The sequence below is a fragment of the Gadus macrocephalus genome, chromosome 9, assembly GCF_031168955.1.
Source record: "Gadus macrocephalus chromosome 9, ASM3116895v1".
Classification (NCBI taxonomy): Eukaryota; Metazoa; Chordata; class Actinopteri; order Gadiformes; family Gadidae; genus Gadus; species Gadus macrocephalus.
In genome coordinates this window covers 22,026,320-22,040,964 of record NC_082390.1, presented here as the reverse complement: position 1 = coordinate 22,040,964, position 14,645 = coordinate 22,026,320, and the positions used below count along the sequence as shown (strand labels likewise).

Here is a 14,645-nt window from a genome sequence, read left to right as displayed (position 1 = left end):
ACCTCTTTCTGGGCCCGCCTCCGCCCTCCTCGGCCCCCCGTCTCCGTTCTCCTGCTGCCTCCTCAGCGCCGCCAGTTCCTCCTTCAGAACACCACAACACAGAGTGCAACATGTCTGGCTGGGATTCCACAAACTATCTACCCCCTCTCTAGCAGCCCCCCGCCCCCACGCAGACACACACACAAACACACACTTTACAAGGTACCAGGGAGGGTTCAAGGCAGAAGATAATGTAAATTAAATCTTGCAGGAGAAATTGCTTAAGGAAGAGGGGTAAGAAGTGGATGGGGAAAGATACCAGAATCGGGCTGAAGTCTCTCCAAAGCAGGGTGTGCGCAGGCCGAGAATTAGCGCATACCTCTGGTTTGAGTGAACTGGAGCTGTGTGGATCTGTTTCAACATTTATGTATAAAGATGTGTGACATCACTTTCTTTAACCAAAGTGGTGCTTTTCGCTTAAGACAGTAACAAAAGTGAAGATACTGCTTTGCAAGAAGTGACTTCATTCAGCAGGAGAGGGAAGAAATTAAGAGACATTGCACTGCACAACAGAAATACAGCAGGACAATGAGCCACGGGGAAAAAACAACCAGCAGACCACAGCAGGCAGGGCAGCAGAGCTCAGGGAAGCCAACCTTCATGGCCTGGAGGTTGAGCTCCTTCCTCTGTCTCTCATAGTGCATCTGGCCCACTTTCATTTTCAAGCAGGAGAGCTTGGCCATGAGCGACTAGCAGCAGTGAGATAAACCACCAAGAGGAGAAGAGCATTCAGATGTGACAGGTCAACAATAAAGAGAAGCACTTCCATAACTCCCCAGACTACAGCGGACATGGTGTGTAGAGCTTTCAGCCTCAGCATGTTCCTGTGGAGTTCAGTGAGAAGGCCGACCCAGTGCTGATGTACCCTCAGCTTAGAGGAACACTCGTACTCTCCGTCTTCAACGTTAACAATCAATACAGTGCTGGGACTCTAAAGACAACAGCTTTCTCCATTTCTTAACCTAAGTCCATGTTTCACTGGCACCATGATGCTGATGTGTTGAGCTCCAGGCTGTTGGCTATATTCCTTATGCACAGGTTAGGGTCCAACGTTTTGCTGGAGGCTCATTTTGGTTGACTGCTTAAAAGTTAAACATCCCATATCATGCTTTTTTAGGGTTACTAATTGCCTTTGGGGGTATGTTTGAAATACCCCTTATTACTCTCACACTGTTCATTTCTGCAAAACCAAATTCAGCGTCTTTCAAAACCTGATTCTCTTTTGTATCATGTCCCTTTAAGTAGCCCAGTCTGCTTTGATTAGTTAGAACGGCCACTCTGTTGCGATTGGTCGAACGCCTGTGTCTGCAAATTCACACCCCGAGAAGTTGAAAACATTGCGGGTAGCCGGGAGGCAGGACTTCTGCACAAAGTTTGAGCTGCACGAGCTGTTTCACACTATTGAGGGGTGTTCACGGTGGGCGTGAATACTCCCTCAGACTTAGATTTTTCTATCTTAGCATGAGTAAGACATGTATCCATACATCATATAACAGTCTAAAGCAAAGGGAAGAGTCTAAGAAGCATGATGTCACCCCTTGAAGCTCAGGGAGGGATCCCCACGGACTCACCTTGGTGGACTTGAGTTTCTTCTCGTACTGTATCCTGTCACTCTCCATCTCCTGCAGTCTGTAGCGCAGCTCGTTGACCTCTAGGATCAGCTCCTGACACAACAACAATAGGCACAGCCCTCAGTGTTAAAGACACACAACCAACAGAATTAGTAAAACTCAAACGTTCATTAAATACCTATTGAACCTATTGAATAGGTTCATTAAACCTATTCAGTGAAGCCTAGTGCAGAGTACTGGTCTATTCTTTGTGGTGGCCCCGGAACGCCTTCCATATTCCAGTGAAATTTCAATAATAATAATTTTCAAATATATATGTTCACTATTATGCTATCATAATAAAAAAAGAGTCCTTTGATCATAGAAAGTAATGGTTCATTGGACTGATCTGTGTTTCATTAAGCGGCATTCTCAAGTGTGTCAATCATCTCACTTCTCTGCATTCATGACCATTAGCGAAAAAACTAACATACATTTTACCTGGTCCTCCACTACAAATGATGTTACAATCTCCCTCCTCTCATCGAACACCGGCATCATTATAGAATTTAGCTTCGAGATAAAAAATTATGGGTTCAGTGCGATGGCAGTAAACCTTAAACATTAAAGAGCATGAAGAAAACATAAAGTGGCTAAAAAGGGTTAGCTAAGGAAATGAAGAAACTGTTGAAGATGAACTCAACCGCTAATGTTTAAACACATCTTAGAGCTAGACCAGGGGCTGTGTGGCTCACTGTCATCTCATGGCTAGAACAAGGGATTGGAGGCTCACTTGTAGGGCTGTGCGATATGGGAAAAAATTAATAGTCCGATATCCCGTGTTTTGCTCCACGTCCTCCTCTTGATATAAAAAAAACCTGCCAGATCACTGATCCCTTATTAGTTATTTTAGGAACCAGCAGTACGTCAGCTTCCATTTTTTATTTCTCGATTGAATTTGCTTAGGATACACAGTATGCTACACTGAGCCGGCCGGCGCTGCAAACCGTAAGAAACGTTGACAATTAGTTCCACTCCTTCCGCACCTAGATGTCGCGTGGGATTGGTTGGTGAGACTGTGACGCGAGTGCTTTTTTTACCCCTCACTCACGTTACTGCGTGAGGGAGAGGGAGAAATCCACCGGAGAATGTTTGAAACACGAAACCAAGGCAAGTCTTGGCTGCCCCTCGAAAAAACCCAGATGACCGTAAAATACTCGATACTTACAAAATAATAATTTTATGTATCTCACACAGCTATTTCGGAGATAGATTGAGTATATTTGATATATCGCACAGCCCTAGCTCACTATCATCTTATGGCTAGAACAAGGGATGTGTGGCTCATCTTAGAGCTGGACCAGGGGATGTGAGGCTCATCTTAGAGCTGGACCAGGGGATGTGAGGCTCATCTTAGAGCTGGACCAGGGGATGTGAGGCTCTGGCCCTGCAGAGCGGGGGGCCCCTGGCCTTGCAAAGCGGGGGCCCCTGGCCTGCAGAGCGGGGGGGCCCCTGGCCCTGCAAAGCGGGGGCCCCTGGCCTGCAGAGCGGGGGGGCCCCTGGCCTGCAGAGCGGGGGGCCCCTGGCCCTGCAGAGCGGGGGGCCTGGTTACTCTCCCTTCTGTCTGGGCCTTTTGTTTGGACGTACCTGCAGTACCTGTCAAGAGATTTCTCAGTGATTCCTATCCCAGATCCTTTGCTTTAACAAAGTCATTAGACTTGCATTGAGGATCAATCCTTAATCTTCAATCAGTAAACGAGGGCTGAGTGGCTGGTGCCTGATTCAGAGCGCTGTCATTGGCTGTACCTCGCTGTCTCCGAACCGGTCCAGGTCTCGCCGCTCCTTCTCGATGGCGTTCAGCTTGAGCTTCAGACTGGAGACCTCTGACATCAGCTCCAGCTTCTGGGTCTCCAGGGAGGCCCTGCACAGCAGCTCCTGAGGGGAGAGGAGGGGCTGGAGGTCAGTGTCCATGTAGGCTTTGAGCCTGGCAGGGGGGCTCCATGTGAAGGTCAGCAGGTCAGCCAGAGCGGAGCGCAGCACGCACAGCTGGCAGGATACTTTAGTACCACCGTGGCTGCTGAAGCCCTCCACTATGACCAAACTAATGCCATGATACAGGAGGAATGATAACGGCTCATAACGCTCTACTGAAACTAAATAGTATCTAATCTCAAATCTATTGGGTATTTATAGTTAATTCAAGTGCTTAGAGTGGAGGCCAACTCATATCACTATTTTGACTGTCGGTTTTCTGTTTATATTGTCGCAAATTGATTATTCTCATCAAAAGACAAAATGTTTTATTTTATTTCTGAAAATAACCCAAGGTAAATAGAGGGCTCTAATAGGCCGATAACAACTGAGGGATTAATGTGCAGGTGAATTAATTAATTTGCACCTGAAATAAATGTCATCTTTCCTAGTGAATACCACCTAGTGCATGATAAGGTGGTAGTCCTGTATTACTCAAGGGCTACAAAATCTGATGAGGCCCTTGTCAATATGTGACGCCAATCAAGAGATGTTTTTAGTAGAGGTGGGTTTAGGCAGAGATTCCTAATATAAACGCATCCAATAAAAAAAAAAAATCACAAAAAATCAATGCAATAATGGCAACGTATACATGATGAGACCCAACCAGGGGGAAATCTCCAGAACCAATTGTTAATTTTTTTTATATTCGACCCAATGCTGTTGTTTTAATCCACAAACCACAGGATTGGAGATTAACTGGATTGAGATCTTCATCCGGGTGACGTTATTCCCCAGACTCACGTCAATACAGAGGGCATCCCCACCTGCTGCAGCATCTCCTCTGTGCTGTTGAGTTTATCTCGGTTGTCCTCCAGACAGACGTCCAGGTCTCTGATCTTCTCCCCCTGCGCATCCACCTGGTCCGTCAGAACGCTCACCTGCAGCCCAGCAGACAGCTCTGTGTTCATGTGAGCCCTTATGACCAGAGGGGAGCGGTGAGCAGTCCCCAATACGTACTGCTGTCTATGCTTGTATCATCAACAGTTAAACTATTGGGCTACTTTCCATGCAGATAATTTGGTTCCTTCTACATCCTTTGCAACTAAAGCTTGAAGACACAAAAAGGACCACAAAGATGTGAAAACAAAACAAATAGCTTGAGAGAATTCTAGCTGAGAGCAGCTAGTTTCGAAGAAATCATAGAAAGCGACAGTAACTCCAAGGCCCCATTCAGCTGTGTGTTGTGTTGTGAGGACTACCTGCAGCACCAGAGACTCCTTGTCACTCTCCAGCCGGGTCAGGCGCTCCTGGTACTGATCCCCGCCACTCAGGGAGATGTAGCCGTTAGACTGACGAGGGAAAAGGGAATCATTCAGAGGTAGAAAGAGGTAGTGTGTGTGTGTGTGTGTGTGTGTGTGTGTGTGTGTGTGTGTGTGTGTGTGTGTGTGTGTGTGTGTGTGTGTGTGTGTGTGTGTGTGTGTGTGTGTGTGTGTGTGTGTGTGTGTGTGTGTGTGTGTGTGTGTGTGTGTGTGTGTGTTCAACACTATACAGTGGAAAAGTTGAAGACTGACCATGAACTACATTATAAAGAAAGGTGATGGTTTAGGGCTCTGACGCTAAGCAAACATCAAACGGCAGACAGAACGGCTGCAGAGAGCTGAAAGACCCTCCAGCTAACAAGACCTTAAATGGCAGAAAAAGGGGAGGCTTGGTTTAAAGTGCTCTGCTGGGGTGAGTTACATCATTCCACATAAACTCGGGCATTGAGCATGGCATTCAGTCCTGCTGTTGGTAGAACGGACAACCCAGGGGGTTGGAGATAGTGCTGTGTTTTCCATCGCTAACTTGCTGGGACACAACACCTGCACTTCATTTCTCTCTCTCCAGAACAGACATCTTGTGCCTAGCCTACACAGAGTGGGCTTTGTGGTGAAGAGCCTCATCCAGCTCTTCATATTGCTCATCCAGCTCAGCGCAACCTCTTCTTTGACAAGGATGTACGGCTAATCTGAAGGACACTCACAAGAGTGTGATGTAGGAGAGGAACCGGGGCGCTGTGTTTCTGACCCAAATCAGGACCAGCAGTAAAAGATAAGTTATGAGCCCTCTGGCTGAAACAGAAACTTAGCCAAGCCAAGTAACATAAAACACTTGGGGTCTGTTGTTGTGGAAGGGGAACCAGACGATCCAGCAGAGAAAGAAACAGTGGAACCACGGGACAGAACGCAGAGTGCAGACGGAGAGGACAGGGTCACCCAAACACAGAGCATCCAGCTGGGTCAGGTCGACACCCAGAGGCACGTGTCCATGTCTGAGTGAAGGGCTTCACCTCAGAGCCACACAGTGCTGACAGTAGGTGTTTATGGGTCCAGGGAACCAGGAAATCTGTTGTCAGTCTGGGTCAGAGGATCTCATCTGCTGACAGCTGGCCCGTGTTTACCCATTATGTATATTTAGTCAGAGCCAACACGTGACTCCATAGCGCTGATTGGTCGCAGCATGAAACATGATAAGAGGGAGGAACAGATTCTCATAACTTCTCCTGGTTGGCTGCAGCTTCAGGAAGTTCTGGATTTAACAGAACTTATTTATGCCTGCCTGCTACTTAACAGCATATCTGATTCTACAAGCTGTGGCTGTTCTCAGCGTGATAATCAAAATCCACCGGAGACAACATGACTAGTTGACCTCAAATGAATTGTTCATGTTCTACATTACCTGTGCTAAATGTACAGTATATAAAACCCCAAAATACAAAACTAATATCTGTGTGCGTTTGTGCACGTGCGACCGTGTGTGTGTGCGTGCGCGTGTGTACGTGCGTCCGTGTGCGTTTGTACGTGCGTGCGCACATACGGGTGTGTGTGTGTGTGTGTGTGTGCATGTGTGACCCCCCCTCACCAGGTGTCCCTGCAGCCACTCCCCCAGGCTGAGGGCGGTGGAGTGGGGGATCTGGCAGCGCAGGCCCTCCTGCTCCTCGTCGTCCATGAGCTCCAGCACGCTGCGCAGGTCCTCCAGGAGGTGCAGCGCCCGCAGGTTGCCCATGAAGGGCGATGTGGGCGACTGGCAGTCAAACATGCCGTTGGAGTAGTCCAGGGCCTTGGAGCCTGAGGCGGGAAGGAGGCCATGAGGCCGGGGGACAGACACTGTGATGGAGTAGCCATGTTGTAGTGTTGACCATCCATAACAAGCACGTAGCGAGTTAACGGAGTACACCGTTAAAATAAATGCCCACCTTAACCTGTTGGGCCCCTGAGACTGGGGATATAACTAGTGACACAGCCGTAGATTTAGTTCATATGTTTATTGGTCAGGGAAAAATATGGTATCTTGGATTACAGCAGCCCTGCTGGCTAACCAGGTAGAGCGCGTAGCATTCAGTACTTACCGCAGCGACCCAGCTTTGATTCCTGTGGTCCTCGCTGCATGGCCTCCCTCTTCATACCTCCCTGTCTAACTCTCAATGTATCTCAGTGAATAAAATGCAAATATAAGGTTCTATAAGATTATAGCACCTTGCTATAATCTGATACACTGTATTTCTTCTCATAGATATTAATTTATTTTGGTACATTGTCCTCGACAAATAAACATTTACGCTAAATGTATGGCTATATGACAAGTTTATGCAATTTAATGTTTATTAGTAACTGGAAGGAGACTTTAAAAATCGTAGGACTAGCATGTCGTCTGAAGGGGTCAGTGTGGCAGCGCGGCCACTCTCCGTCAGCACATTGGGCTAGTGCACACAGGTCGCTTCAGATCTTTAACCCTGATGGTCAACAACTCTTAAATGAATGCTTGATAACCACACACATAAAAATACCCATTTTACTTCAGATGGCAACTATGACCTCCAGCTGCAGGGCCAGGCAAGGACATAGCACATGTCAGGAGACCTCAAAGCAGCAGTTAAACTCAACCGGTTATTAGAGTCAGCGTATAAAAGTTAAGACCGACTGGTCAAGAAGACTACTCCAAACTCTGAGCAAAGAGATGCAGGAGTTTATATGGGAGACGAGTGCTCACTTAAGGGCAGAGGGAGTGCTTTATGACCAGCGAGAGGTTGAGGAGGAGGAGAGATGGAGGAGAGCCACTTTACCTGCTATGATTCCATCCATCTGCTCCAGAGCCGCCGCCAGCATGTCACTGGCATCAGACATCATCTTCGCACCGCTGGAAGAAAAGAGCTCAGTTCAACGACTCCATGCACACATCACGAATACACTGAATCTGAAACACGGTTTTGAAGATGTTATTAGGGAAAATCTGAGCCAAATGCGACACAATGAAAGGAGTGCAACAAATGAAAACAACAAATTTGACAATAAAATCACAAAGTCCAGGAATGTTTGGACTTTGTGCTACGCATTATATTGCCAAAGGACACAAGCTAACACTAATTTCCGCTAGGCCCTGTCACCAAGACTGTGTGAAGAAATGTTTTCTCCATCACAGAAGTGATGCACATTGAAAGTTGACTGAAGATCCATTTTCTTCATCTGGACATCAGCCCAGACTGCACACCCGTCCTTTAGTCCCGGGAGCTTCTATCAAAAGGATGTGTTGTACACACACACACACACACACACACACACACACACACACACACACACACACACACACACACACACACACACACACACACACACACACACACACACACACACACACACACACACACACACACACACACACACACACTTTTTTGGCACGTCTCCTTCAGGAAATGAAAACGACCACTGAAGTTCCTTTATAACATTGCTTATCCGTATTTCTCAACCTGTATTTTCGGCAAAACGATGGCCATGATTATTCGGCAGCTCAAGATTCACAGGATATGTTCCTGTGTCACTTATAAAATACAGATTATGCACCGGGAAATGCTGAAAGGGCAGTCATCGATCACACTGCAAAAATACCACCCTGCCATACTCCCAATGACATGACACGCCAACGCTCAATTGATAATAATAATAATTACTTTAATTAAAATAGTGCCTTACACGCTTGTCACACAGCAGGCAGAATAAAACAATACAGGAACCTGCCAAGATTGCAGCGATGGCAGAAATGAACCTTGGAGTGGAGTGTTCACCACGGCCTTGGTGAGCACTTCACCAAAGCCTTGGTGGACCCTTCACCACGGCCTTGCCCAGAGAAGGTTCCAGCGGGTTGAGGCTCTGTCCCAAGACTTGAATCACAGATTTCAAAGCGCCTGTCCAAACGAATCATCTCTTTCAAATCAGTCTTCTTTCACAGGTCCTACGTGCCAGATGGAGCCTCAGGATAAGGCAGCAGTAGTCGTAGTAGTCTTCACATCAAACGAGCCCAAGACAGAGCAGGTCCAAACACGCACCATCAGCCGATGGTTGATGGGGGAACTCAGAAGGTCCCTGTGGTGGCCCACCAGCAGGTCTCAGTATAAAGCGTAACGCATGACTAATAACAGGACACATGGTACAACCAGAAATGTTGCATTTTGGGAACCAGGAGGGCTCTAAAATGAGAGCGTCCAAATGTGACCAGACATGATCGGATGGTGAGATACAAGAGGATGGCTGTGATTGGACCTTGCTTTACAAGGCTGTGACATAATGTTGCTCTAAATAAAGGCAGTCGACTGTGACTTACAAAGGCCTTAGGGACATGAGCTGAGGAGATAATCTCGGCGGACCTTGTTAAGTCATTGGTTGGTGGACCAGCAGGACTATGGAGGGCTTGGGTCCCGGACAGAGCCAGCTACACCTTGGGATGACTCCTAACAGGACAACTGGGATCCACTCAAACACAGAATCCCTCTGTGTACGACCATGGGCCAGCGGCAGAACCATCAGACCCACACAGGAGGCCATTGTTCACCCTTGTGCCATTGCACCAGAGAAGCATACAGAGGGAGAGAGGGAGAGAGGGAGAGAGGGAGAGAGGGAGAGAGGGAGAGAGGGAGGGCGAGATAGAGATAGAGGACAGAGACAGAAACACAGACAGACAGAGATGGCTGAGGATAAGCTTCATTGAAGCAGATAGCGCATTCAACGACAGCAATATCTGAATAATCTTTTGACAGCCCCCTGCCTCCCAGAAATAGGACCCACACTCAGACTGTAAGGAAAGCCTCCAACTCACTAATGGACCTCAACACATCTCAGCTCTGGGGCTTCAAACAGGGAAAACCTTTCAAGGTTTTCACTGTTTTCCACTCCGTGATAGATCAGAACTCTCTTCTTGCACACAAAGAAGGACAAATGGGGCCCTCGGGAGACTGGAACATAGAAAGGACCATTTATGGACCCCCCCCCCCACACACACACACACACACACACACACACACACACACACACACAAACACACACACACACACACACACACACACACACACACACACACACACACACACACACACACACACACACACACACACAAACAACTGGGCAGGTTGCAGAAGATAGGATCCCACTTAAAGAGCAGCTGCAATAACCTCAGAGTGTGGGGAATTTACAACACAGGTATAAACTGTTTGGTACTCGTGCCCGGTCTGCCAAGAGCCGTGAGACACATTGGATACAGAATAAGAAGAGGAGTGCTGAATAAATAGACTCATTCCAAGATAGATTGCCAGCCCAGTGTGTGTAGGCTACATGTGTCATGACCAGGATATAACACCAGAGTAGCAGACACAACAGTGGTGCCTTGTTCTTTCAGAGATTGGTTGCAGAACAGACTCCAGATGTTTCAAAGTAAGTTACCTCGATACGTTTCCTAGAACGCAGACACACATGTAGGCTTCAAGTAGCAACCACATGCTAGCACAGTCTTTGCAGGCCATATGTGTCATGCATTACCAGGACTTAACAACAGAGTAGCAGACAAAACTGTCGTTGTTTGTGTGACTCTTCATGGCCTGGTCACTGGTCTTACTGCCAGACAACCTGGACCCTTCTTTCACTTACAACGATGGGAAAATGTCAGACAGCAACCCCATAACAACACACCAAGGCCTGCGAGGAGTAATGTGGAAATATCCTGATATGTGAATGTCTGTGATTCCTCCTCATAACATTATGAATGCAGTGATCTCGATGTGGAGGTTAAGGCAGTGATCTCCATGAGGTTAAGGCAGAGATCTCCATCTGGAGTTTAAGGCAGTGAGATCCTTGTCGTGGATCAGCATAACACACATCTGAAACAGCAGCCATTTGTAACTTGGCTATAAGAGAGAGTTACTCATTGGTTACTCAGTAACAAAATGCTAACTACTTCTGCTCTACAGCGGTACACCGACCCGTGGAAACATGGACACACATTCTGGTTAGGATCAGTGGACTAGGACACACACAGATAGTAGCCTATAAATTATAAAACAAGGAAAACCAACAGGACATCTGATGATTACAAAGACTTTCGCAACCCTTTGGCAAACTTAATATGAACGCACGCACATCGTAACGGGCAGACCCGTTCAGAGCCGAACACTGATTTCAGAGGAACGTAGGCCTACAGAGAAACTCCTAAAAAAAACTTGAGGACGCATTGAGGACCACTTCGACGTATGTTCAAAGATCATCTGTATATAAACAGGTATAATAACATACAATGTTGGATTCGAGTTTAAGACCCCCTTCCAGGAAAACCAACGCCATGCAGAATAAAGTGTAAGTGACGAGGTGGCCCCGGCCCCTGGGTCTATCTCCTGGATATATGTCCAGCCCCTTGGAGGTCTGAGGAGACGTGGCCCCGGGCCCTGGATCTATCTCCAGCCCCTTGGAGGTCTGAGGAGACTTGCCCCCGGGCCCCGGATCTATTTCCAGCCCGTTGGAGGTCTGAGGAGACGTGGCCCCGGATTATATCAAGCCCGTTGGAGGTCTGAGGTATAGTTCAGGAGTGAGGAGACGAGCGCTTAACAGATCGGTCACAAACAGCCTCCAACATGTTTCAAAGTAAGTTTCCTCGATACGTTTCCTAGATGGCAGACACACATGTAGTCTACACGAAGTCACCACCTTCTAGGAAACATTCGTCTACATAATCTCTGCAGTCCAAAGCGAACCAAAGAGTTTTTTAGATTCAAACACTTACTGATCGAACCTGCTCCAAAAAACAATCTCCAAGAACCTCGCTTCTGAACTTTCTACTATCTTTTAACGCAAGCCCAGGACGCTTCTACATCCACCGCCATGACGGAATGACAGGGGGGATAGGAAAGTTAAAACGTCACCAGTGCCACATCCCGCCCTGCTCCCGACGGGATTGGTGTTCGGAAAAGGAACTTTGTGCAGGGATCTCCGATCCATGGGAGGAGCGTGAGGTGTACGGAGCCCTGGCGACCCTAAGTGGCCTGAGGGCGCAACAGCAGCTAGAGCAGATTTATGGTTGATATAGTGTTGTAGGCCTATTCACAGCACAGCTCCCAGAAAAGTAATATCCAATCTAAAACGTTTTTTTACTTTTGATAATACATTTTACTATTAAGTATAGGCCTATTGTTCATGTGTCAAATATATAGAAGAATCAATACACAACACAGAAGTCAGACCAGACAGGAGAATCAACAATCAACAAGAAAACGCTTCTTTCAGTTTTTTTCAAACTGAGCAAATATCAGGTGTGCATTTCTACAGTTGTCCAACTGTAAACAGTCCCCCGGTGAGAATGGGTTAACTAGGAACTATAGTTAATAATAACACAGAGGTGAAAATGTTTGAACTCTGAACTATAGTTAATAACAGAGGTGAGAATGTGTGAACTCTCTGAGCTATAGTTAATAACACAGAAGTGAGAATGTGTTAACTAGGAACTAACAAAGAGACCACCTCAGCCGAGTCTCACTGAGTGCAGACAGTCCCAGGCCTCCATCTCCATTCTTCATGATGCTCCTGAAACCAAACCACGTGGTGTTGTTCTGGTTCATCAGAGGGTCCCAGACCCCTCTCCGAGACCACCTTCACACGGCCACATTCCAGCCTCTCTCTGATCCATCCTCCATGGCCTCTTAATGCGCGCACCCAGGCAGAGGATGGCCAGAGACAACAGGAGCAGGCAGACATGATCTGAACTGTCACAGGCATTGAGGTTCAGTTCCTTTGTGTAGCTGTAGTATCGGCTGTACTCTCTACTGTGTTCCCTGCACAAACCACACATTTAGTATCAGGACTATATTATATCTAGGGCCTTCAAATCAGTGGCAGAAATGCCTGAATATTACAATAATAATGTATAGAATTGAGCACTTGTGAAATGGCTAGTAGCTGATATAATGAATCAGAGCTGCATTGATGACTTTAGATAGAAGGCAAACTTGTAACTATGGCTGGATTACTGCCTCAGGGCCCTGGGTATGTTATTTGTCACTTTCATGGCATATTCCTAAAGAGCTAACCTGAACTGGAATGTGCACAATTACAGCCCAATATTTACAGAGAATACATGGGCATTCCAAAATCCTGCCTTATTATCTGGTGTTGACAATGTTGTCTCTGCATCCCTTACCAGTCTTAAACAGCCCACTGTTGTTAAATCCACCAGTTAATGGAGTTCATGAAGACTGAAATGTGCAGTCATTGTTTCGCTTTCCATTTTTGTCTTGGCCAAATCTCAGAAGTATTTTGTGGGTCAATCCTAATCAACAAATCATAAATTAGTTTTTTTTAAACAAATACACTAATGGGACTACTATACTCTCAAAGAGTAGTTAAATTGAAACATAAATTATTCATTTATTATTAAATATATCTATTGTTATAACTATATAAACTATCCAACAGCTTATGATTGTTTTTTTATTTTTATAAAAACTATATTATTTGAAGATTTACCAAAATGTTATGGTATAATGTCAGTGGAAGTGCAGTGAATGATAACATTGATCAAATGGACTGACATGGTAGTGGACATGTGATGGTAGCATTCTGAAAACCTGCTCTTCATATTCGGCTTAGTCTCTGTCTAGAAAGTCATCCAATGGGTTCAGTCTACTAGACATTCATTTATAAACTTCCTGCAATTTAAAACCCAACATTATTCATATGAATGAAGTAAAAAGGTATTGTGATACATATTTATTTTTCAAAATGAATAATTCAAATTCTTTCAATATTCATGGCCATTTTAAAGAGATATATTGTCTTTTAAAGAATGCTAGGCCCACGGGATTGCACAGAATTGCCAACACAATCAACATGCCAACATATTTGAACTTGTGGCAGTGCTAATGGATAAGAGGCCAGGACTGAACAAACTAAATGCGAGTGATGGTCATGAACCTTGAGTCCGACGCCTTAAGAAGGCCTAGAAGGGGCCGGACCCAATCTCTGCAGTCCAGCAGCCCACTGCCCTCAACTGCTTACACTACGCTTCTTCTAACTGCCTTCACCCCCATATCACATTGGACAAATTACTCAAACCTAATCTCATGCAAGGAACTAAGAGGGAGTAGGGGGGAACCACCACTAAGCACAGCTGGTTGGAGATATCATTACAGGGAAAGCAGCCGCCGTCAAAACAATCAGGTTGTGATCTGACTAAGGGCAGGATGGTAAACTGGTTAGTGTGTTTAATTAAGGAGTCAAAACTGGACAGGATAGTATTCCTAGTTTTATCATACTGGATGGCTAGGTTTAATTAATTTACATCATGTTATTCAGAGACAAACTCTCCTTTGGATTGAAGATGTAATCCAAGACAGAACGGCATTACATTTATACCATTAACACTGGGAAGTCTCTGTTCCAGCTTCTAGGGTCCAACTGATTATATTAGTCTAAATACATGAAACAAAAGACAAGAGAATCGTTATAAAGCTCATGCAACGTAAATACACTGCGTCCAGGGCATCATGAAAACATAAGATATCCTTCCTATACCAAATTTTATTCTGCAAAAAGCTTTAAACAATTTAATGATGACATATTATACCACTAAATGAGCAACGTTTGTTACAGTCCACTGGGTAGGCTGGTAGACTGATCTATCCAGCACACATCTAGGTGGATACGCCCACTTGTGATGTCAGAAGAGGCTGATTTTCAAAACGGCTTGTAATGGCTAATCACACTCACACCTGGTGGTATAATATGTCACCTTTAA

At 45.9% G+C, this 14,645-nt stretch overlaps 1 protein-coding gene across 14 annotated transcripts in view; it reads right to left on the bottom strand.

Annotated features, from left to right (window-relative positions):
- The window catches only part of ppfibp1b (PPFIA binding protein 1b), a 29,634-nt gene extending 17,833 nt beyond the window's left edge, over nucleotides 1-11,801 (bottom strand). For 9 of the 14 annotated variants that reach the window (XM_060061465.1, XM_060061467.1, XM_060061466.1 and 6 more), the window contains exons 1-8: nucleotides 11,640-11,801; nucleotides 7,666-7,739; nucleotides 6,465-6,670; nucleotides 4,823-4,912; nucleotides 4,388-4,501; nucleotides 3,396-3,524; nucleotides 1,611-1,703; nucleotides 3-81 (exon numbers count right to left, since the gene is read on the bottom strand). In XM_060061465.1, the coding sequence (XP_059917448.1) occupies nucleotides 3-81; nucleotides 1,611-1,703; nucleotides 3,396-3,524; nucleotides 4,388-4,501; nucleotides 4,823-4,912; nucleotides 6,465-6,670; nucleotides 7,666-7,729 (775 nt within the window). In that variant the 5' untranslated portion in view covers nucleotides 7,730-7,739; nucleotides 11,640-11,801. The remainder of the gene's footprint in view (nucleotides 1-2; nucleotides 82-1,610; nucleotides 1,704-3,395; nucleotides 3,525-4,387; nucleotides 4,502-4,822; nucleotides 4,913-6,464; nucleotides 6,671-7,665; nucleotides 7,740-11,639) is intronic. The other 5 variants (XM_060061468.1, XM_060061470.1, XM_060061472.1 and 2 more) reach the window with 1 other exon arrangement.
- Nucleotides 11,802-14,645: the final 2,844 nt, after the last annotated feature.